Raw genomic sequence first — 25,404 nt, forward strand, 5'->3', positions numbered from 1 at the left:
TCACAGATAATACATTCTTATGTTGGAGAAATCTCAACGTCTGTGATTTATGAATATCATACTCCGCTTATTAGTGTGTGAATGGGATGATCCCACTGGCATCCCACACCCCTTTAGAGTCGATATTTGAATGTTGTCCCAGTGTCTGAATTGCCCATGGGCGGTCACCTCTCTTAGTCTAATGCCCATCCATAAAGGTGTCTTGGGGTAAATCGGCTTTCCAATCCCATTTCCTTATTAAGCCTGAGGGAAATAATCTTTCGATCAACAATCATTTTTAACAGGACTCCACTGGTTTTTGCATTGCCATCTCGTGGCAAACACTTTCACAGAACCCACCTGTTCGTTTTTCCTGATGTACGAGGAAAATTCTATCAGCACAACAAAAATCAATTTTTGCAGGCCTGCATTTCTGCCCAGGAACTGTCACCCGCCCAACCCCCTGTTCTCTTCAGTTAATCAGAAAGCCACATTGCCCTCACCCGGAGTGAATGACTCATGTTTCCTCTCCTGCTCCCAGCCTGATAAAAAAAAACCTTGACACAGTGATCAGGTTATCTAGACAATGGTCTGACTGCTGGACTCTAATCAGGGTAAATAAACAAATGACTTGAAAGACCAGGCTTTGATCAGGCAATTGAACAATGACCTGAAAGAAAAAGCCCTGATCAAAGCAGAGTGGACAATGCTCTGTGTACTAAGCCCTTGACCAGGTCACCATCTACAAGCATAGAGTGGTCAATGCTCTGTGTACCAAGCCTTGACCAGGTCATCAACTACAAGCATCACCTTGATCAAGCTATCAACTAGAAACACTGCCCTGATTGGACAATGGACTGACAGCCAAAAGAATGGTATGAGAAATGTATAAAAGGCTTGTAAGCTACAGAGTAAAGTAGCAGCCTCCTGGGTTTTCTCTCTGACTAGCTTGGGACTCTGTCCATAGCCCGGGCTATTGAAATAAATCTGGGTTCCTCCTGCAGACGAAGGGTCCTGTGTTTCCTTTTACTACGTATGAAGGGTATGGAAGATTTGGGCGGTTCCCCCGCCGCCGAGACCCTGTAAGTGGGTTAATCCGGTTCTTCAAATGGCGGCCCGAATAGGGACTCCATGAGAACGGAGGTCAGGCCCGGTGGACGTGAGGAGGTGCACGGAGAGACTCCGACGGAGGCACCCTACCCAAGGATTCTTGTTATATTCCCGTAGACCGGACCACTCACCCGTTGTTCCTCCCCACCCGGTCTGGGCCACTTGACCGCCTTCTCGCTGGAGTCCCCTAGCAAATAATTTCTGGAGCAGGACACAGCCCTACGTCTGCAGAAGAGAACTACCCCTGTAAGGTAAGGGTGGACTGATCATCCACCAAGTCTGTATGATTCGGTTATTGACTTTCGCAAAAGCCAATTTATTATTGACTTTTGCCAACGCCAAGCAAGCGAGGTGAATTTTAAAACCCGCTGGTGTCTGTTCTGTATGAAATCTGTATGAATTATTGTCCTTTGCAAAAGACAAGCAAGCGAGGTGAGTTTTAGGAACCCGCTGGTGTCTGTTATCTGTTTAAAAGCATGCCGGTCAGTAGTAAATTCAAGAGTTTATGTTGTTGTATGTGTACGCAGGACTCCCAGCTGGAGGAGGCCTGCTCGTTGTCTCCAGAAGGAACTCCTGGCCACACTATGTATATTAAATATGGCCCCGCTGCCGTAATGTTTTCCTTGTTTTGTGTGAAATACACCAAGAAAAGTAATGCGGAGTTACAGTGGCCACTTTATGGCTCCTTTGACTCCCAAGTCCTCGCCAACTTAGAGGAACAATTAATTAAAAGGAAAAACGTGCCCGCCCATTTTTGAATCTGTCCGATTTTGGAGGAAAGATATAGAACAGAGAGCTAGAAGGTGCAAGAAAGAAAACAAGAACGTATTTGTCAATGGCCGACCACGGCAGAGAAAATTTACAAAATCGAATAACAAAATCGGTAGAAATAGCCGATAGGGAGCATGGGGCCCGAGTACAAAAATGTGATCCAGCCTGTGAAGAAAAAGGAAAGGTCCATATAGAGGGAGGAGAAGAAAGTGATTCCTTGCTTGATACCATGCTAGAAAGTCCTCCTGCATATGCCCCAATGTACCCTGCCCTGACACCTCACACACCGCATGCCCCCTACCACCACCCACTCCTATCCCCACTGCCACTCCTACTGTTCCCCCTGTCACACCAGCCCTCCCGACCTTTCCCATGACACCAACCAAGCCGATTAACCCTGTCCTCACTTTGGGAGTGACAACAAGTCTCCATCCGCCCAACCCCTGCGGCCTTACCCCTACCCGCCCTTTTCCTACTTCCCAGTGGTCTACAGTTAAGCAGGATTTATATAAAATGTTGAAACCCCCTCACCCCGACTGGCCTCCCTGCGCTCTGCAGTCAGCTTTTTCGTCCCTTTGAGAAAATGACCTACAGAGGCAAGTGGCAATAATACAAGGTCAAAGCGGGGGACTATGTAGAGACTGGCCATCCAGACTACTACAGTATACCAAAAAGCAAAAGATTAAGTACTTATGCAAAATAACATTGGGCTGGGATGCGGCCTGAGGAATTACTGGTGGCTGAGATTAATTCAAGCATTCCACCCATCACTTTTTATATGCTTTAGTGCATCCAGACTACTAGGCACACTAAAACTGGTATTTTGTTGTTTTCTGATGTGACAGTAAACACTTTATGGAGCCTGAACTGCTCACCCCAAATTTCTGCTAATTAAGCACTGGCCCTAAAATCTAATGTCGGATAAGCTACGTTTCCTTTATATGTTATTGCATCCCCTGAGCGTGCTTGGAGAAACTGCAACCTGCCTCCAAAGCCCCCATTTTATTCTGCTGTTTATCTTGTGCACCCAGTATCCCTCCGAGGTGAGGCTCCAGCCACCCGTTGATGTAGTGTGATCTTAAAATGTCCAAAACCTTTGCTTTTATTCTTAGTGCCCGACATGTTTGTGCAACTGCAGAAAGTCCTTCCTTTCTGTACAGTCCGGGTTGCCGGCATGTTGGGTCATCATTGTGAGACATCGAATGGCCCTACTCTTCCTCGCGTTCAGTTTTAGGCCGCCCTAGAGGTCACACAAAGGAGTTTGTCGGATTTAATAAATGTTGGCTGGACAGATTCCCTCTTTAACAAGAGGACCTTTAGTTTCAAACTTTAAAATAACCTTTGCGTGTAAGCTGTCGCCTGTCATAAAGCTGGGTAATGGTTAATACCGAGACGCCCAATAAACATGGCACAGAATCATTGTTGCTCCCGAGGGCGATTGTTCTCCGGGGGCCGAGTCCTCAGAAACCAAGTAGCTCTCCCAGCCGATCTGAAAGGAATCCTTGTATATGCCAGTATGCGAGCAATCCACGCCATTGTATTTATGTATGTAATCATTTGTATACTGTGGGTTGGGAGGACCGCTTTAGGGCCCTATTAAGTGACATGTAGCCCTGGGCTGCATTAAACCCGAGACTTTCTGCTGCTTCGAATGCAAATGACTAAAAAGCATATTAGTTGTTTAGCCTTTATCTGGAGAATGTGTGGCTTTAATCATCCGGAAGTGTTGGTATAGTTTGTTTGTTGTCCTGAGGCGAATCCCAGTGAGCTGGTTCAAACTCTCATCCTTATTAGGATGATGGAATTGATAGGTGCATTTTGGCTGAGGAACATGTACACCTCTAGGTGCGCGCGTGACTCTTGCAGAATGGAATGCACTGCATTGCTTCTTAGACTCCTAACGTGTCCCTCTCACTACACACGAGGAGTTATGACACCGGTTGGAAGCCCACCAGTCTAAAGCTTGCCCAGCTGGCATCTAACGCACCAACATGGACTTGCCTACTCCTGGAATACCAAACTCTCACAGGCTCTTTTTCCGCCTTCCTCTACGAAAGTCACTTCTAGTCTGTTCGCAATGAGGGGCTGTTCAAGAGGTCGCAAACTTCAAACAGTGCACGCGGAAATGAGGTCAGCGTGACTTTTTCTTCAGGGTGAAGTGAAGTCAAATGCCTCTGCTGGGTGGCATGGGGGGAGGGGGGCTGCTTTCTTTTGAGCAGACCAGTACTGTAGTTCAATTGTGTACATGAATGGGACGACTATATAAATGCCGGGTTCTGTCTGTCCATCCTTTGCGTTCTGTAGAACAGCGAAACTGAGTCCGGTTTGCTGTTGCCCACTTCCGGCACTTAAAACGTAAGTGTGAGGGACATCTCGAGCTCCTCAACCGCAACACTGGGCAAGAGGCTTCCTTTCATGTGTCCCCATCACATTCTTTCACGACTCCCTAAGCTTCACACCTAAAGTAAAGTTACCTTCAACGTTCATGTTTTTTTTGCCATCCTGTGTCACAGTTGCCCTTGAAAGGGGTTTATATGACTTGGACGATACAAGGTTATCATACCTGCTAACCCCTACGCCCCCTCCCTCTCCCCGTGCAACACAAGGTCTGTACAGGCCTTTGTTACATCCCTGGCTAGGACATGGTCTTAAGCCATTCAATGTTGGCATGGGTATACCAAGGTAATCCCTTCCTGGCTGTAGACATTTATTGTGACTTTGAGGCGAACGTCTAGTGGCAATAGGATTGCCGCTGCTTGCCACAGCAGACACTGTTCTGTCTGCTTTATATTCCCATACTCATGAAACCTAGGTGTGTATGCGTTTTGGGTAGATTTACGCTTGTTCCCCCGTCCCCCCCATGGATACAAAAGGGTTTTGTTTTGCTTCCGTGAAGGGAGCCCAGTGAGGTGGGATAGCTGCTGCCTTAAGCCCTCTAAAATGCCTGGGACAATGCCCTTGAATTTGGAATGAGGAGACACATTTCTAACAAAATTGGTTGCACATGCTCAACCTAAATTGTAGTCTATTGATTCTGAAAGTACACAGAGGGACCCCGAATTGTACTAAAGACCTTCGAAGCCAGTCTTTAAAAGCACTTGATGAACATGATCTCCTTATGCCTCATGAGTTTGTGTTCCATTCTTTCCTCCTAACCCCACCCCTGAACTTGCCCGCCCATCTAACCACCTCCTTTCCGCTGAGCAGAGATAGTTCTGGTATGTTTCGCATAATCTGCACATTTTTACAAATACAGCATTGTGAAACAATTGCCTTCAAACATCTGGACAATCTACAGCTGTGTGTGCTGTGCCTCTTAGTCACCACAGGTTCAGCCAACTCGGGTACTGTCACTTGCCCTGTGATCATCAGAGAAATGGTATCCGCTTACTCGTTTTAATATGGAGGGGTCCACTGCACAACCATGTTGCCTTCTGCAGCCCTTGAAACTACAGATGATGTTGGGAAAGGCAATGCCCTGGCTGACCAGACGGCCAGACAAACAGCTCTTAGAAAAAGGGAAGGAATGTATGTAGGAGGTCCCGCTAGGTGGGTGGCAGACGAGGGCATGGTTGAAAACACAGTACAGAGTGCGATTGATATTCAGTCCCATACTACTAATATGTCTGTACAGCATTGGGTATAAAAACTGATTGTCTGTACAGTCTAACTAAGACCTTTTGTACACTTTACAGAAACAGTCCTGACGTTTGTCCCATTCAGCGATGCCAGACTGCATTCTACATCTTCGGAAGGGGAGAGTGACAGCATACTAAGAGGAAGCGTGGAACCCTCCCATAACACTGCTCAGCATCAAGAACAATTGTTTTCCGACCATACTGTCCCTGCTTCCGACAGATACAACTTACGCTCCAGAGGGAAGGGTTGCCCTTGACTTCGCCAAGTGCCAATAGGTTGTAGGGCTATGACCCTCCTTGGCTGAAAGTAGTGCGGTTTGTAAGACTGAGGTAAACCATAAGGGCCTTTCGGCCCCTGCATCCAGTGAAACAACCACCAATCACAGACAGCCACTAGGGGTCCCTGGCTTAGCACAATGGCCGCCTTCCCAAAACACTCGTATCCAGAAACAAGATGCCAGTCTCCGACATAGCAGATGATTCATGGTCACCGTGGTGACGCTGTTTGTCTCCCTCCTCCTAACTATCCTTGGTTGGCTCTTACTGATCTTCCATCCTGTTACATCACCGACTCCTACCCCGACTCCTGCAGAACCCAGTGGGGTTGGAAGGTCCTCATCTTCCTTGCATTAGGAGTAGCTGTCCTGGTCTCCTGCTGTTTGTGTTTTCAGTGCCTGCCAGTACTCTGTACAATGTGTGTGCAGACCATCAAGCCTCCGCCATCAAACATTCACAACACCAATATGATGGTAATGATCCAGCAAGAAACAGATGGCCTTATGAACATTGACATTTCCTAAAGTATTTGCCACTCTATGGGAAAAGGAGGGTCTGAGGAAAAGAATTTTTCGATCAACAATCATTTTTAACAGGACTCCATTGGTTTTTGCATTGCCATCTCGTGGCAAACACTTTCACAGAACCCACCTGGTCGTTTTTCCTGATGTACGAGGAAAATTCTATCAGCACAACAAAAATCAATTTTTGCAGGCCTGCATTTCTGCCCAGGAACTGTCAACCGCCCAACCCCCTGTTCTCTTCAGTTCATCAGAAAGCCACATGGCCCTCACCCCGAGTGAATTATTAATTTTTCCTCTCCTGCTCCCAGCCTGATAAAACATCCTTGACACAGTGATCAGGTTATCTAGACAATGGTCTGACTGCTGGACTCTAATCAGGGTAAATAAACAAATGACTTGAAAGACCAGGCTTTGATCAGGCAATTGAACAATGACCTGAAAGAAAGAGCCCTGATCAAAGCAGAGTGGACAATGCTCTGTGTACCAAGCCCTTGACCACGACACCAACTACAAGCATAGAGTGGACAATGCTCTGTGTACCAAGCCTTGACCAGGTCACCAACTACAAGCATCACCTTGATCAAGCTATCAACTACAAACACTGCCCTGATTGGACAATGGACTGACAGCCAAAAGAATGGTATGAGAAATGTATAAAAGGCTTGTAAGCTACAGAGTAAAGTAGCAGCCTCCTGGGTTTTGTCTCTGACTTGATTGGGACTCTGTTCCATAGCCCGGGCTATTGAAATAAATATGGGTTCCTCCTGCAGATGAAGGCTCCTGTGTCTCCTTTTACTACATATGAAGGGTATGGAAGATTTGGGCGGTTTCCCCGCTGCCGAGACCCTGTAAGTGGGTTAATCCGGTTCTTCAAGCCTATGCCATATTTTTACCAATGTGGTGGTTGAAGGAGGGACCATGTCCAGCATTACCCATCCATACAGCGCATACAAGTACCTTCTGTAACCCAATACCTGTCTGTCGATTTTAAAAGCTGGTTCGTCCACAGGGATACGTGCGCAATTATTTATTGTGCAATGTTAGGCAGCTCTTGATTTAAAAAAAAAATTCTAATATTTAGGAGTCTTATTCCTCCTTCGTACACGTACCTAAGTAGTGTCCCTAATTCTATTGAAGGGGTGCCACCCTCCCACACTAATGTACTAGTCATATGGCCATAATCCAATAATAAACTCAGGTTTGGGTATAAATAATAGGATGTGGTCCGCATAAAGCAAAAATGTAATCGGAGCGTCCCTTCAAACCCATTACGATTGGTTCAATCGCAATGGGGAACAGCATTGGGGACAGAATGGCATCCTTGCCACGTTCCTCACTCAATCGGGAACATTCTAGAATCAGGAACATTCTAGATGGTGCTCAGTGAACCCTCACCTTGGCTCTAGGTTCCTTATATGAGATTAACCCAGGAAAGAAAATACAAGCCAGATTCCTTCCTTTCCAGTATGCAAAATACTGCAATCGATTCACAGATGGTTTATTATTTCCTAATCAAAGTACAATTAACTAACAGTAGTATGGTGCAAGGTGTGCAAGGGTGTTTGTTGCGCTTTATAAATGCCATATACAATACAATGCAATACAAAGTTGTTAAACACAAAATTACCTTTCTGATGTGCACTTACACAAAATGTAGATGAGAATGTAGAACTTGTCTTGCCAAAATGAAATAAAAAAAAATAAAAAAATAAAAAAAAATCGGTATTTTTCAGATAGTCACTAGGATGAGCATCTGAATATTCACCTAGTTCTTTATACAGGTGTTCATTCAGCACCTCTGAAGTGTCTGTCCAATATGCTGTCAAAAACACAAAAGTTTTACTCCAAGAAAAAACAAGCATTGGCATAGCGAATAGGTCTTGCCTTTGGGACCTTATACGTGCTTAGCCATGCAACAGTTGATGTTGCAGGAAGGATATTGTGCTGGATAACTAAACACTTATAAGGTCCCAAAGGTGAGACCTATTGGCTATGCCAAGCATCTGATTTCAAGCTGATGTCTGCGATTTAAGGCAACAATATTAGAAATGTACCATCAGCGGGGTTAGGTGGCAAACATGCATGGGCATCAGGATATATAGACCCAGGGATAGGGAACACTTTGGACATTACCTTGAGAGCAAGGCACAGAATCGAGCAGATTAAGTCGGACTCCAGGCATGGAGACAGACGGACAGAAGTATATTCAAAATCGCCCCTACCCAGAGAAATGAGCACCGAGACAGAAGCACAGTCACTGGACATCAAAAAAGCATAATCAAATGGGACAAGGAGACACTGACCGCTGGAAAAATGAAATCCAAAACGAGGTTAGCAACACTGGCAATAGTACAGAGCAGGGATAAATGACAGTAAAAAAAACGTGGGTACTGGGAGAGAGATCAACACTAGAATAGAAATACCCAATCTGGATTTGGGCAAAACAGAGGCAGAGTCACATACAAGGCGACAGCAACAAAGCAATATCTACACTTGGCTCAAATGAAAGAACACAAACGAGAGAAATAGAACAAGCACTGGCGTTGCCAGTAGGTCTCGCAGAATGCAGTGCATCCTTCTTGCTGTAGTAGGGCGATTGGGTGGCTGTTGGTAATTAGAGAGTGGCCGGAGGGAAGCCGGATGGGGGCAGGAGAGCTGAGATAGCGTGTTAGGGGAGGAGAAGCCGCAGAGCGCACGCTGGGCGAAGCCCTTTGATGTGCTGTGCGGCCCTGAATGCGCGTGCTTGTTTGCTCACGTGATTCACGTGAACTTAAAGAAAACTGCACGAACGAAAGCCTTGGTTTCACGATTGTTTTCAGCACTTGAATTCTCGCTCCCTCAATGCGCTTGCGCGCATTGATAGGTCACGAGACCTAAAAACAGGGATGAGTAAAATGAAACCTCTTTTGATGGGCTGAAACTTTTTATTTCAACTATGGTATTTATTAGAAATATGACATACACTATTAAAATCCAGTGCAATGCATTACAATGAGACAAATGTTCCTCATCTAACAAACACCCTGTTAGAAAGTTTTAAAATGTAGATGGTGTAAAGCCAATATATAGAAGATGGGTACTCAATACTCTAAACCTGCATTTTTCCTGCTCATGCAACATGCTCTGGAGGACAAATTGTGAGAAGAGAGAAATGTTCTACTTTTGTATACTCTTGCATTCAATATTTAAGCAAAATATGAGCGGCTATTATTTTATGAAATATGCATTTATTTCATGTACAATTGCTCCCACCATTGACGAAATATAAAAATAAGTTCTGAATAACGTCAGTCGATGAATTTTCAAAATGCTTCATGTGTGACCCGAACTGATAACATATGTCTAAACTTTCGGCATTCATTAATTTGATTGAGACGGTTGCATATGGTGCGCTCACCGGCTTCCTCGTGCCTTGTCTCTTAAACATGTATCCGAGGCAGAACACTGGTTTCTCATTGGCTGCTCCAATGCATAGATCTGTTTGTACGCGTGTCTTATTTATGTGCATGTTTTCATCATATTCAATAACGTGGGGCAGGACCGTTACCTTAATAATGTGACATTGCAATTCCAGGCTAAGTAGCTATCCAGTTAAATACAGGATAGTGTTATAAATCTGACACAGAGTCATTGAATTTTCCAGAAAATAATGAGCCAAACTGTTAAACACAGCACTAAAATACAGTGATTTAATCAACACAATGAAATAATCTCATTGCTGGAAAATTTGCGCGCGCTGAAGACACGCGTGGCCCGGGAAAGTGGTTTATGCATTACAAGCAGCTGAGCGGACATGGAGGAGGTTAATTATGGCGTGCGCGCGAGATATTAGACCTTATCCTCATGCAGCCCGATAGGGAGAGGAAGGAACTTCTTACCCAGAACCACAGAAAAGCAAAGGAGCACAGCAATCCAGGAAGCGAGCAAGAGAAGGGCCCCGTTTTAGAGTGGTGTTGTACTAAATTGAATTAAAACAGTTTAAAGGCTTGTTAAAAATGAAGTAAACGGCGTCGGGCTGACCAGGCGAGCGCGCGTGTATTGTATTGTCCGTTCCTACGCGTGCCAGTCGAGCGAGATCAACTAGTGCTAATTGTCGGTGTGCGCTCGCTGTAAGGGTGCCCGCGAGCGACGCGCTTAATGAGGAAGAGAGAGGAAAGCCAGATGGCGCTTATGCGCGTAACCACACGCTTTAGGCCACACAAAAAGCTTGTGGTCGGATTTTTAAAGCCCACTTACTAAAAGTGTTGCCAGAGCAGCACATGCGCTGGCTCAGGCGAGATCTAAAAATAGTGACTTTTTTTACAAGACTCAACATACTTACTGATGTGTCAGAAGGTCATGAATGTACACCATGCACATGCTGAACATGATAAAGAAAGAGTCCCTTGTTTGTTGTATTTAGGTCCTGCCTGATACAGCGTGTACACTGTAGCTTACAAGACATTTTGTTAGGTTACAGTGGGCTCAAAGGCCGCCCTTTGCTTACCATTAGTTGGCTTTATCGTCTCTCATTTCCTTGCTTTTCTTTGATCATCTTGTGTCTGCTTTGTTAGATCTGGCATCCTTGGTATGGTTTCCCCTGTCTTTTTACACCTACCTCCTGTATTTTTGGACCGTGTGCGGGATTTCGTTTTTGCTGGTTTATGTACTCTGGGCACCTTCCCACTGCTGATCAGTTCCAAAATGCAATTGGCCCCTGTGTAAATTGTGGTTATCATTTGTTTTCCATGACTGGCATATTTGGTTTACTGGTAAGTCCCTCGTAAATTGCACTGTGTGTGTCAGGGCCTGTACACCAAATGCTACTAGTGGGATTGCTGCACTGGTTGTGCCACCCTGAGTAGCCCAGTAAATGTGTCTCAGACTTGCCACTGCAGTATCTGCGTGTGCAGTTTTCAACTGCCATGTCAACTTGGCAAGTGCACCCACCTTTGCAAGCAATCCGCCCACCAGTTCCCCCTCCCATTTCGCTCAGTCCCCCCACCAAGCCATCTTTCCCCCAACCCCCACCAGATTCACATCCTCTCCACACAGTCTACCCCTCCATACCTCCCACAACCCCTCATCACCCATCCTCTCCCAACTCATCCTCACAACCACCTAACCGCACTACTCCCCACCTAGATTCCCCTCACCTAGCGCCGCTACCCCCTCCCCACTCCTCTCCTCCCAACTTATACTCACACCCTCCGAATCATACCTCTCCCCACCCAGATCCCCCCTCCCTACATCCTCCTCCCCCTCCCCAATCCTCCTCTCCCAACTCATCCTTACACCTTCACAATCACACTTATCCGCATCCCCCTTCTCCCGACTCATCCACTCCCCCTCAGAACATCTCCGCTCCCGTTATCCCCCATCACCCCTACACCGCACCGCAACTGCTCCACCCCTTTAGCTCTTAACTCCTTATCCCTCGAGTACACTTCTCCAACCTACCCCGCCATGCCACTCCTCCTCCCCTACAACTACAGCCCTCCCTGCTCTCCTGCCGGTCTCCGCTCATCTCCTCCTCAAAATAGGCCTCCCACGTGTACCTGCTCACTGCCCCCTCAGAAAAGACCACTATCTACTGCCAACTCTGAACCCCCTTTGTCCTCCTCCCCCCCACACCCTACTTCCCCCCACACTCCTCTCTCTCACACTCCCTTCGCAACATCGAACATTACCTTGCCACTCTTATGAGAGATCTCTCTCAACTCAGGAACGATTTCTACAACCTCAAATCCAACGACCTCACTGCCCGAAGAGACGCTGCTAGCACGGATCCTTTAAACCCCCCCAACGCCAAACCGTGGAAAACAACTCCCCTGCTGTGCCGAGCGCGGAGACCACTCCGCACCTCTTGCACCCTCTCCCCTGGGGAGGTCTCCGACCTTCTTAACTCCTATCCTCCCTGCGCATACACAGTGTATACGCCTCCCCCTTTGCAAACATCCCCATTATACTGGGGACGAGTAGTACTCCCCGCTCACCGGTCTCACCCAGACCCCCTCCTCATCTTACCACCATCCACACCCTCCCCTCTCCCGAACCGACTCCCAAACCCCTCGCCTGCATGCTAGTTAACTGTCGCTCCGCGGCCCGACATGCCACAGAAATCTCTGAAACCATCCTTAGTGAATCCATCGACATCGCGTTTCTTAGTGAAACCTGGCTTAATACCCACTCTGCAAGCATTTTTGATCTCCTCGTACCCCCGGGTTACTCCATCCTTAGGAAAGATAGACCCATCAGGATAGGCGGAGGGTAGCTATCATCTTCAAAGACGAACTACAGCTCTCCCTTATCAATAAAGCCGAAGTCTCCTCCTTTGAATACCTTGTAGCTGAACTCAAAATACAGGGCTCCAACCCCATCCGCCTTCAAAATATATATAATCCTCCCGGAAATCCCCACCCATTCATTGATGAGCTATCTAACCTGCTTACCCAATCCTCAATCTCCAATTCTAAAACATCTTCCTTGGAGATCTTAACATACACTGGAATGATACCAAAGATCCCTCAATCTCCCTCCTCTCTAACCTTCTCGAAATTAATGAACTCAAGCAAATCTGTCAAGCGCCAACACATGCCAAAGGAGCCATCGTTGACACTAGCATTACCAGCAAGGATCTAGCCCTCCTATCTAACATCATTCCCATTGACTGGTCCGACCATCACCTCATCCTGTTCCACATAACTACCAATACCTTTCCCCCGCCCACCAAAACTATTAAATCCAGGAAACTGACCAGAAATCTTAGCCGCATTCCTCCCGGCGTACTTGAATCCAGCCTCCATGCCCTACTTCTCGCCCTCCCCCCTCCCTCAATGCGAACGAGCTAACTGAACACTATAACAAAGCTGTCATTGACACCCTTGACATACTAGCCCTGCTCAAACTCAAAAACCAAAGAAATTTCCCCTCACAATCTTGGTTTAACACAGAGCTAAATAAGGAAAGACGCACACTTAGAAAGACAGAGAGATCTTGGCGACAGCACCCCTCCCCTTCCAACCTTGCCCGCCTCAGACTTGCTAGGTCGTCATACAAAAAACACATCTGGAGACAAAAAGCTTCCTTCTTCAGGACTCAACTAGACCGAGCTAAAAACAGGCCTAGAGAACTTTTCAACATCGTACGCAATCAAACTGCTTCTGTTCCCCATGTCCCACCAGCCTCGTCGACTAGATGTGAGGAAATAGCTCTCTTTTTCTCTGACAAAATTAAAAAGATTGAGCAATCCTTCCTCCCCACTGTGATAACTACCACCACTCCTGACATCTCTCTTATTACCCCCTCCATTATAACTGCCCTTACTCCCGCTACGACCCATTGCAACTCTGTTCTCCCTCTCCCTTCGCTGCCCCACACTCTCCTTGACCCTAAGCTACCTAACACACTCCTTAAAAATAATGCCGAATGGCTTAATTTCCAGCCTGTCACAGAAAGAGAAGTCTTCAACATCATTAAAGAACTTAAGCCTTCCTCCCACACCAAAGACCCACTCCCCTCCAATCTTGTCCAAAACCTCAAACATATCATCACCCCTCCCTGGACTGCTATTATCAATACCTCCCTTGCCACCGGTTGTGTCCCCTCTTCCCTGCAACTTGGACAAATTTCTCCATTTATCAAAAATCCACTAGCGGACCCAAATGATCTCAACAATCTCTGTCCCATCTCCAACCTTCCCCTTCTCTCTAAAGCCCTTGAAAAATGTGTCCTTCTCCAACTAGACAGACTCATTGAACACTTTAACTTACTTGACCCCTTCCAATCTGGCTTTAGGAGAGGATGCAGTACGGAAACCGCCATGCTCAACATTGTAGACGACATCCACCACTCACTCGACAATAACGAATCTAGCCTTCTGATCCTCCTAGATCTCTCCGCAGCGTTTGATACTGTTAATCACTCTGCTCTACTTAATATTCTTAGAGATAGATTTGGCCTAAATGGTATGACACACAAATGGTTTGTCTCTTACCTTCAACACCGCACTCAACAAATCAAAGTCCAGAACTGCCTATCTAAGCCTACCCCCATCTCCTTAGGAGTCCCGCAAGGTTCTATCCTCTCTCTTTAACCTCTTCATGGAACCCCTAACACTCATTCTCAAACAAGCCAGGATCAACTACCATCTCTATGCGGACGACACCCAACTCTACTATAAGATTAAAACTCATGCCGACATCATTCACCTCAACAACACCCTCATCAAGATTCAAACCTGGTTCCACATGAACCACCTCAAACTCAACCCCCAAAAAAACGAAATAATTCTTTTTTCCCCAAAAAACAATCAGCTCCGCATTCAGAACTGGATCACAGACCTTAATGCCCTCACCTGCTCCTTATCCCTGTCCGACTCAGTCAAATCACTAGGGATCTCCCTTGACAACCTCCTCAACCTCAAGGTCCACATCAACAATTCTGCCAAAGGGGCCCTCTTCACTCTCCGCCACCTGAAGAAAATCAAGCCCTTCATCCCAAGAGATGACTTCAAACTCGCTGTCCAATCCCTTGTACTCTCTCGCATTGACTACGGCAATGCCATTCTTACTGGAATTCCCAAGATCCACCTAGCACCTCTGAAATCGGTTCTCTACCTTGCAGCGAGGCTCATCACAGACTGCAAACGATTCGACCACATTTCCCCTGCCCTCAAAACCCTTAAATGGCTCCCCATTGAAGGTAGGTCCACTTACAAAACGGCCTGTATTACACACAAAACTCTCCATCATAACACACCATCCTACCTCACTAACAAACTTAGTAAAGCCGGCTGCTCCCGATCCCTGAGAAGCACTAACTCCTTCCTTCTTATCCCCCCCCTTATGAAAAAGAAATCCACTCAGTCTCGATCCTTTTCCGGCAATGCTCCCTGCATTTGGAATGCCCTGCCTACTAAACTTCGATGCAATCCTTCCTATTCTATCTTCAAAAAAGAACTCAAACTACATCTCCTCAATAAATACTGGGGACCCTAATCCCTATCTGCTCCCCTACACTGGCCACCTCTGTCCGACCGTTGATGCGTCCGCCCCCCTGCGACCTGCCCTACCCGCCCTGCCTCTCATCACCTCCCCTCTCCCTGTCTACCACCCTCGCATTCCCTCACACCCCCCGTCCGTCGTCAACCCTCAGCCCTCATCATCCCTCTCCAACCCCCTCCAATATATTGACCTACCCTCCCTTTCCTTATCAACCTAACTGACCACTATCCTCCCTTTCCTTACTGCCCTATCTTCCCAGCGCTCTTCTTAATTTTTTGTGCCTATGTAATTATATTTACCACTTACTCCACAGTATGGTGTTTTTTGTCTTCCCATATTTATCCTCCTGAAGTCCCCCATATGTTGACTTATATGTTGTGTATATACGATACTGCTATGTTTTTGGGTCCCTGTGTTTTTACCTTCTGGCTCACTATATGTAAAGCGCTCTGATGCCCCCGGGTCCAGCCAGCGCTATATAAAACCTCTAAAATAAAAATAAAAATTTAAATTAAAATTTCCTTGCATGTAAGGCACCCCTCGAGTAGGCCCAAGGTGCCCCCATGGGCAGGGTGCAGCTTATGTGCAAGGTACGACATGTGCTGGTGTGTTCTGCATGTCCTGATCGGGAAATACTGTGCATTTCGTTTTTTACTATTGAAAGGCAGTCTGTCCCATAGGTTAACATGGGAGTTGCCTTGGAACATCTCAAGTGTAACTTTCCATTGGGACAAGATTGAGATTTGGAGTTTAGGCTCTCTGAATTCAGAATTTAATAAACACACCTTTCAGTGAAGGTGGTTTTTAAATTGTGTATTTGAAAATGCCACTTTTAGAAAGTGGGCATTTTCTTGTTTAACCATCCTGTGTGCCTCTACCTGTTTGTGTATTCACCGTCTGGTTTTGGAGTGACAGGAGCTGGGGAAGTGCATTCACTCTAGACAGTCATAAGAGGAGTTGAGGTGTGTCCTGCCTTTCCTGGGTGACTCGTAGCCAGAATGAATAGACCTTTCTGCATTTAGAGTGGTGGGAGGAGTTTTCACTGGCACTTGAATAGGCTGTGTCAGTGGTGGGAGGAGTTTTCACTAGCACTTGAATAGGTTGTGTCTGCTCTGCACAATGCTGTCGCCACCTCCTGTAGTGAAGCTGGACCAGGGAGGACATCATTGGTTTTTATTGATTTACTGAGCTCAGAGACTCTTGCAACAAGGACTACAAAGAGAACATGAGGTATAAATATTAGACCTAGACCATTAGATTACTTCTGGAATCAAGAGGAACCTCCGCCAGGGAGGAAGAGCTGAAGAATGAAATGAATGAAATGAAATTAAAAGAAAATTTATAAAGCGCAACTGTCACTCCTAACGGAGTCTCCTGGCGCTAACTGGCGAACTGTAAGGAGGAGACTTCTCCTTTGCTATGAATTGCTTTGCTTGGTTAGCCTGCAGTTGCTGCTTCTGCCAAGGAGAGGACAAAGAATAGAACTTTAGTGTGAACTTGATTGTGAAGAATTTCCAAAGGCCACAAGGACTACACCACCAGCTTCCCTAAACACCACTGCTGGGAGTTCTGACCGGACAGGAGGTGCTTGCTCCAGTTCTGCGCCTCTGGAGGTTGTTCCGGTTGCTGGGAGCTGAAAAAGCTTGACGAAAACAAGAAAATAGGCCATCCAGTGCCTGTTTTTCCGACAACACAGAAAACATTTCCCCGCACTGCCGCCATTCAGCTAAAGGATCGATGCAGTGTCTGTCAGAGGCTGGAAAAATCCGCTGCACTGCGAGACCTGTGCACCAACCTCTGAAGTCCAAGATCACAGCACTGACTCCGGCCCTGCTGTGCGTCTGAAAGAATTGAAGCATAGTGAGACTAGAGGTTGAAGAAATCGGAGCAGCGCCTGTTTGCCGCTGCATCGACCTCAAGCGTGTCACGGATTTACACGCATCACACCTGTGCGGCAAGTTTTCCGACATCACCACCAGCCAGAACCATCCGGGAATCAACGCATCACTTCACCCTATAGTCCGGATTTGACGCAGCACTTCTCCTGCGTGCAGCAGAACTGTTGCATCGCCTCCCGAAGGACTTAGGAACTGACGCATTGCTGTGTTTTTCAATGCTTTCCCTCTCTGCGGCCTTGGACATTTTGATACAGTAGAGGTACTTTGTGTAAAAGTCATGCATTCATAGTTTTCTATAGACAGAATTGTTTGCAACCTCTTAAAAGCCATATTTTTAATTGGGTGTGTTGGATTTTTGCAGGTTTGGTCTTGTTTGGTTTAGATTAGTATACTTTATTCTTCTAAACAGGTGGGGTGTCCATTTGCAGTTTTTTCACTGTGTTACTGCATGTCCGAGTGCAAATACTTTGCACATTGCCTTTGGGATAAGCTTGCTTGCTCGAGCCAAACTATCAAGGGGGTGAGCAAGGGTTATCTAAAGTGTGTAACTCCCCTATCTTGACTAGAAGGAACAGTCCTTATTTGGACACAGGTGCATGGTGAACAACCTTTACAACGCAACTTTTACCACGCAGTGCCTTTACGACGCAACTGTTACAATGCAAACCATTAGAACGCATTGCGCTGGGGGGCGCTCTAGGATAGGGAATAGGTTTAATGTACTATCCAACACCTTCCCTACTATCCACGGGGACTGGAGTTGGAATAGTAAATTAAACAATTCACTATCCAGCGCCTAAAAGCACTATGCGTTGTAATGGTATGCGTTGTAAAAAACGCGTTGTAAAAGCATGCGATGTAAAAGCATGCATTGTAATGTCATACATCCCAGGTGCATACCTCTGCCAACTAGAGACCCCCATTTCTAACATGCTTCACTTCTTCTTCCTGCGTTTGTCCCTCCTCTGGATCATGGACCAAGTACCTGTCTCCTATAACTGCTCATCCTTTCGGAGCTACATTTTTCTTTTAGTGTAAGTACTCCATAAGAGTGTATGTGTTTGTATACCATCTCCCTCATATGCTACATCCCATGTCACTCTTTCATACCGGCGTGCTTTTGCGCCCTACCTTTTTGATGCATGCCACATCCATTGTCCCCCACCCACCCACCCTCCACTGTATTCTGTGTTGTTGCTTGTGCCCACCCTACCTTGTGCTCTGTATTGTTGCTTGCATCCCCCACCCAACCTCTGTGTGTTCCGTGTTGTTGTATGTGCCCACCCAACCACCCCCCATTGTGCTCCGAATTGTTGCTTGCTCTATGTTGTTACTTGCCCCAACCCCTTCTCCGCCCACTGTGTTGTTGCTTGCTCCCACTCCTCATGTCCTGCTCAATGTTGTTGCCTGCTCGCAGCCATCCTCCTGTCCTGTTCCGCGTTATTCTGTGTCCCCCAAACCACCCTCCGCTGTGCTCCATTTTGTTAATTGCCACCATAACATGGTGTTGCTTGCTCCATCTCGTGCTTTTGTTTGCCCCATCCAGTGTTGTTGTTTGCCCCCATCCTACATCATTTCTTGCCCCGTACCTGGTGGTTGCTTGCCCCCATCCTGCACTGTTGTTTGGCTTACTTTTCCACACTGTTGCTTGCTTGCCCTCCTGTCCCATGTTGTTGCTTGCCCGCCCGCCCGCCACACATTGTTGGGTGCCCCAGTCCAGCATTGTTGCTTGTCCCACGTTCTGTCTTGTTCCTTGCCCCTCCCACTCTCTCCTACTGTCAGCAAAAACAAAAAAAAACACTGACGTAGCCAGCGCTGGCCGTGTCATGATCTTTCTGTTTTTTTTTAATCTTTCAGTCACGCTGCACAACAGCCCAACTGCTGTACACAATGGCTAAAAGACATTTGGAAAGCCAATAGATCTCATAGCCAAGACCTATTAGGTTCACCAATGCTTGTTTACCTTACAGTCCAAAGCGTTTAATTTGTTTCCTAACCCACTTCATTAGAACATTTTATTGACTTCTCTGCCTACATTTCTAATTGCACAAGGTTAAGCAGGTAGGGAGTACATGGCTGCTTTTTAAATGGGTACTAACGTGCGTAATAATCAGAAGTTGGGCATCTGTAGCCTATTCTATTTAAATGCGGTTTCGTGTAATGGGAGTACTGTTGGAATTATGTACAGTGTGCAAAGTCAGTGGCATCCATTGGTAGAAAAACCCACACAACCACAGCCATTATACCTCCAGCCTACTACTGCTAGGGACCAAACCTTTTACGCAGAATAATTAGTCCTCACTTGCATAAATATGAGTAATTGCCAAACAAATGTGAGGGGTTTGCATTGGAATGGTGAAATAGAGTGTCATTCCAGAAACTCTGGCTGAAGCACTAAAAATCCATTACTTTTTGGCTATTTCAGTTTCCCCTAAGTGAGAGATCTATTCCAGATGAGAGTGCTGTGCTTCCTGTTACCTAGGTACTCATAATACAACTCGATGCGGATCATAACAGCAATGAATGTATGGAATTACGTGCATTAGTGAGGTTTAACTTAGAATTATAATTCTATTTTGTAGTCATGTGACTTTGTTAACCACTAACCTTAGGAATGCTAACACCTACCAGAACTATATTTCAGATACCAAATAGCCTCGCCAACTCCCAACATAACCCCTAAATTAGAGGTTTAACAATGCCCAATGTCTCTCATAGATCAAGTTATCCATAGCTAAAACATGAACACAAAAGCAAGAAAATGCCCCTATTATTATTGAAAAAGAACATGGCCTACATCATAACATGTCACCTACCCACATTTTGCCTATGGTGGAATTGGTGTTACTAATATAGGCTGCCCAGGGACAGCAGACAATAATTTGTGAATCTTGTATGTAAAATTGATTCCGGATTCGCAAAGTAAAGTCCTCTCTGTTTTTAAGTACTTGAAAGACCACCTTTGGGAAGGGATATCCTCAGGGGAGAGAAAGGGGAGGGGGTACAAAAGGGTCACCACATGGGAAGGGGTCCAGAGATCGGATCAGACCTATGCGATACCTGTAAGGACCACAGGGCTGAAAGAGTTTTATCCAACAATACTAACCCCCCGTCACCTCCGCCAAGCGCACCCTTTATTGTGTTTCCCAGCTTGGGTTGCTGCAGCTTTCAAGACAAAAAGTTCTTTAGCTGATGTGAGCTGGGCTGTGCTGGAGATGGGGCCTCAATGACAGCCTCATACAAAGTATTTTGTAGGTCACCGAGAGGTCCAGATTCATTAAAAAATGTGAATTCTGATCATGAGAGCAATGTAGATGACATGGTTAAAAAAATAAAAAGAACACCATATTCTGCAGCTTTTTTGTTGCCTTTTACCTTCAGATAAATACATATAAAGCATAACACACACACATCTTAAATGGAAAAAATGTGTTCAAATAATTGGCGCGAAATGCATTCTTGTATGCTATGAAGGATCTATTTGGTTAGTGGTTACTCCAGATGTATGTGTGACCAGACAGTTACACAACTGAACCTCGGTTGGGGCATCGGTAGAATACTGATATCCTTCCCGTACAAAATACTATGCTTAGAAATCATAGATTAACAATTTATTTCCCCACTTTGTATATGTGCAGTGTAGAGCAGCACAAATGCAAAGATGGAAAAGGTTTGGACAAATAGAAAACATTTCTTCAAGTTAAAGCCAGCCAAATCAACAGTTTGCACCGGTTCCCGTCACTTTTGTTACCAGGTGTATATTCTTAGGAAATGTTGGCCTACCTGCATTAAAAAGATATTTTTACTAATATGTAGTCAGAAAGTACCGAGTGCAAACCTTTGTTTTTTAAATATATTTCCACTAGGACGTGCTCCAGAACGCAGCTGATATCACCCTTAAATGACCTAGAAAAAAAGAGTAAACCTTTGCCACCATAAAGCATCCAATGACTGAATCAATTAGAGCCATATACTAATTCCCAACCAGCCATTAGGTCTGGTTAAATAACTGCACAGATTTACATTTCTTTCAGGTAGCAGGCACCGTAGCAAGAAGGCTTGTTTCTTCTTTCACTGTCTGCCTCTCCCTTGGAGTCCTTTCAGATAGAGGCACCTGGAGTTCCCCTTAATCCGTTCTGGAATGGTGGTTTTTTTTTGGTATGGAAACGGTTATTGTAAATGTTTCTAAAAGATTAACGATGTTGTTCCTAATAGATTCCACCTAGTTCAACCACTGAGGTCATCCAAAAGTCATTTACTGGTAGAGAGCTTTGTTTATTTTTTCATTGCTTCTCATGATGCTGAACTTGCTCTGCCTAGCCAGCCCACCTGCAAGGTGTCTATGAAAGGAACGGGGCCAGAGTAGGAACTATGCATAGAGGAATTCCCGTTTGGAATTTGGTTCCGCACAATTATAAGCGGTCCAATATTCATGCAACCAAATTTGCTGAGAGCAGGAACAAGGAACCTGAGTTTACAGACCGGAAGATCCAGCAGATGAAATCACCATCGGGAAAGCATGCATTGTAGTCTGGAACCCTTCCAGGACCTTTTCACAAACATCAGGCAAGGCACAGAGAAGCATTATATGCTCCACCCAGTCAGCATTCTCCACTTCTTTCTTCACACTTTCTCCACCGTGTTCTGGAGCTTGAATTAATACATGTGTCCTCTGCAAGCTAGACCTCCATTTGTTGCAAAGTTGTTTCAATTAAACTACCTTTTTGCCAGTTTTTTGTTTTACATCTGGTTAGATTTCTCCCTGGAAGTAGCTCAGTTATCTCATTTGAGAACTGCTCAATCTGGGATGCGAACAACAACTATTTGGATTTAGAATAGCACATGTTTCTGGTAGAGAAATTGAAGGGTGGTCATATTGCTAACTCATTTACACTCTCAGGAGGAAAAGAAGATACATTTGCAATAAAACACAAGAACTAAAAGTCCCACTTCCCAAAATTAGATGGATTAACCCACTAAGCTCAATAATGTGTGTCCGGCTTCAAACAAGCATATTTTGCAAAGTCCTGATGAGCGAACTGAAAATACACCTTAGATCAATCACCAGACAGTATCATCTATCTGAAGATGGAATTAAATATGTCCCAAGCTTGTTATTTAAGAGTTTTTTTTTTTTTAGATCATTGGCACCAAGGAGTTGTCATCTTGAAAAAACTTTGCAAAAACTAGTTCTAAATCACTTTGGCTTGAAATGTGTAGAAACTGCTTTTTGGTAGTGACATCACTCAATCCCCTTTATAGAGATGTCTATCAGTAGCCTGTAAATACTGTCAAAACCACAGAACCATTTTTGTTATAATCATATTGAGTTTGACTAATACGTTCAAGGTGTACAGTTTCCCACTCTATGTTGTTGTATTGGCTCTAGGGATAGCTACGCCCCATTGTTTGAAGTGCTAGTCCTGCCGCTACTGGTTGACCTGTTAGCTCCCTCCGCCCCCAGACGATCAGGTCTAGTTGTCCCCCTGTGCACAACTCTTGGTGAATTAAAATTCAAAAGTGCCTATCGCCCTGTTTTACCGCCGTATAATTCATTCAAGTAAGCCATTATAACATGAATTCTCGCATTAAACTATTTTTTAAAGGAAAGCGAAAGTAACCAAACATATGGCTAGAATTAGCACTAACACATAGGTGGAGTTTAAAGTGCAAGTGCCAAGAAGAATGAAAGAGTCAGCTGTGATTCAAACATAGGCCTTTGAGATTACATGCAGCAGTTCTTGTGGGAGCTTAATTCAAGGAGCTATTTAGTGATCATTGGATCTTGCGATCTGCAGTTTACACACGGCTCACTGCATCAAGCACAAATAAGCTTACAGGCATTCAAACCTGTGACACGCAGGTTATCTTTAATATTCTGCTGTGAGCACATCAAACAACGCATGTGCTAGATTATGTTGATATAAACGTTTGACCAGTAGGTTACACAAAGGTCACTTTAGCAAGTGCATTAACTACCAAAGATATATTATCACCGACGACCTGCTAAAGACAAAAATCTAAAGCATGCACCTTAACCCTCTAAACTGTGCAGCTGCGGAATAAACTCAGTCAATAGATAGAGCTAGAGGGGTTGTTCAATGTGTTAAAGTTGTTACTGTCATCTTAAGGAAAATGTACATCTTCAAATGTTATGGTCTAGCACTTCATTCTTTTGGATCGACTAAACGTGTGTGATTGAGCCAATTGATGATAATAAAATAAATGTATTTACAGTCTTGCTAAATTGCTAGACTGGTAACATGCCTCCATATGAAGGTAAAAGTGTGCATGAAAGCACCTGCGTGTGTCGCTGAAAGAGACTTGTCGCTTTGTAACCGGGGCAGGGTTTAAAGTTCGTAATTTGATTTTATACAACTATGATACCCGTTTCTCACCTTTCTATTTGACACGCAAGCCCTCAGACATACAATATTAATAATTAAAGTCCTTGAAATTGCATTTAGACTTCGGTATTTCAATGAAAAATTCCAAATGTTTGAGCCCAAACTAAATCCATTTTAAGATTACTATTCTCCTCACGTCAATGGGAAACGATATTCGATAGAATAGCAATTCGCAACATAACTGCGAGAGACCGAGGCGCCCATTTATACCTCTGAAGTCACTTGTAGCTTGAGCCCGAAAAATCCAATAGCTAAAAAAAATGCCATAAAAGTTACAAAGATAATGGTCACTAGTGCAAAACACTAAGTGTGCAGACAGCTCTTCTAAACAATCACGCAAACAAAACGCGGGCAAAATAGTACAACTCAAACAACGGGATTGATACAGGTATATATGTATGACAACAGTACTCTCTCCGGTCACCTACCAGCACGGACGTTGCCATTTTCAATATAACATGTGACCAGCCAAACACTAGAGCGCTCACCCAGATAAAGCTCTGCGCTGTATGGGTTTATCGCCCGCCTCCAAAATGTGAAGAAAAAAAGGGAAGAAAGACTACTACGTCGCTCGGCTCGTTTGTGCATGATGCTCTCGTTATATAAACATGCTCATTTTTACACCTACAGTTGAAGTCTCATATAATAATTTTAAAAACTGTATATTACGAAATGCTTGTTGTGCTTTTATTTATTTTGTATAATGTATGCAAATTGAATCTTTTTTGTTTTAGAACCACAAAAGTTTAAGATTTGGTTTTGTAATTACAAGTATTGGTTTCAAAATGGGGAATTTACACGTAAGTTTTGTTGCTTATCCCAAGTACATGTACTGTTATTTAGTTCATCAGTACGAACAGCCCAGATAATTGAAATATGTGCAGTAACTCCTGTTAACACACAAATCGAAATTGAGTTTTTGTGATATTAGATGTAATGCCCAGCATAAGTTAGCAGTCTAGTGCTGAAGCCTGTATTCACACTTAACACCCACCCACCACTGATGTCACTGGTCATGTGACACAGCATCAATAAAAGAGGCCGAGCGCACGTGCTCTGGGCCAGTTGCACCAGACCTCCAGTGTGTCCTGTGTCAGCATGTGTGTGCCTGCCAGCATGTGGGCCTAAGGCCCATCACAGCCCCTTACAATGGCGACGAGGGTGGGATACGTCAAACCTGCCAATATTTTTTAGGTGGGAGAAAATACCCAGTGTTTACCAGACCATGCACGTTTTCTTGCAATATGTACTAAAATCTGCATGATTTCCCCAATATCTCATCATTGGGTGGTATTTATTGCACACAATAATTTCCGATTCAGTGGGGGTTAGATTTTATCAGGTGAGTTAAATATGACACCAATTACTGAGCCACTCAAAATGAGAACCAAAGTGGTCATTTTGCCTCTGGTCAGTTTTAGCAAATTAATCTTGCCAAAATGTATGCAGTGGGTGCAGTGGTAACGCACAACTCATAACTTCATTATGTGCAATAGCAGGAGTTACCTCACATAGAACTATTCATTTGGTCAACCTTAATTAGGGCTTTAATATGGCCTTTGGGTCAGCCGTTTTACTCCTGATCAGAAGTTGTTGTGCAAAAAATAGGTATGGGGGGGCATCGCTTGGCTGGCTGAAAGATGGCCACACTCTGAGTGGGCTCTGCCGGCCAACCTTCAAAATCCAACATCATCCTGACGACAACCATACTGTTACTGCCTTCTGACAGCATTTCCTGACTTGGCATCTCTGGTGGAATGGATTGAGCCCTTTCCCGTCTCTAGGCGGCCACAGGTGGCCAAGAAACATCGCCCGTC

At 45.0% G+C, this 25,404-nt stretch overlaps 1 protein-coding gene across 1 annotated transcript in view; it reads right to left on the reverse strand.

Annotated features, from left to right (window-relative positions):
- The window catches only part of LOC144783052 (distal membrane-arm assembly complex protein 2-like), a 103,525-nt gene extending 79,440 nt beyond the window's left edge, over nucleotides 1–24,085 (reverse strand). Inside the window, exon 1 of the mRNA XM_078662225.1 lies at nucleotides 24,016–24,085. Coding sequence (XP_078518351.1) covers nucleotides 24,016–24,033 — 18 coding nt within the window. The 5' untranslated portion in view covers nucleotides 24,034–24,085. The remainder of the gene's footprint in view (nucleotides 1–24,015) is intronic.
- Nucleotides 24,086–25,404: the final 1,319 nt, after the last annotated feature.

Source organism: Lissotriton helveticus, chromosome 9, assembly GCF_964261635.1.
Source record: "Lissotriton helveticus chromosome 9, aLisHel1.1, whole genome shotgun sequence".
Lineage (NCBI taxonomy): Eukaryota > Metazoa > Chordata > Amphibia > Caudata > Salamandridae > Lissotriton > Lissotriton helveticus.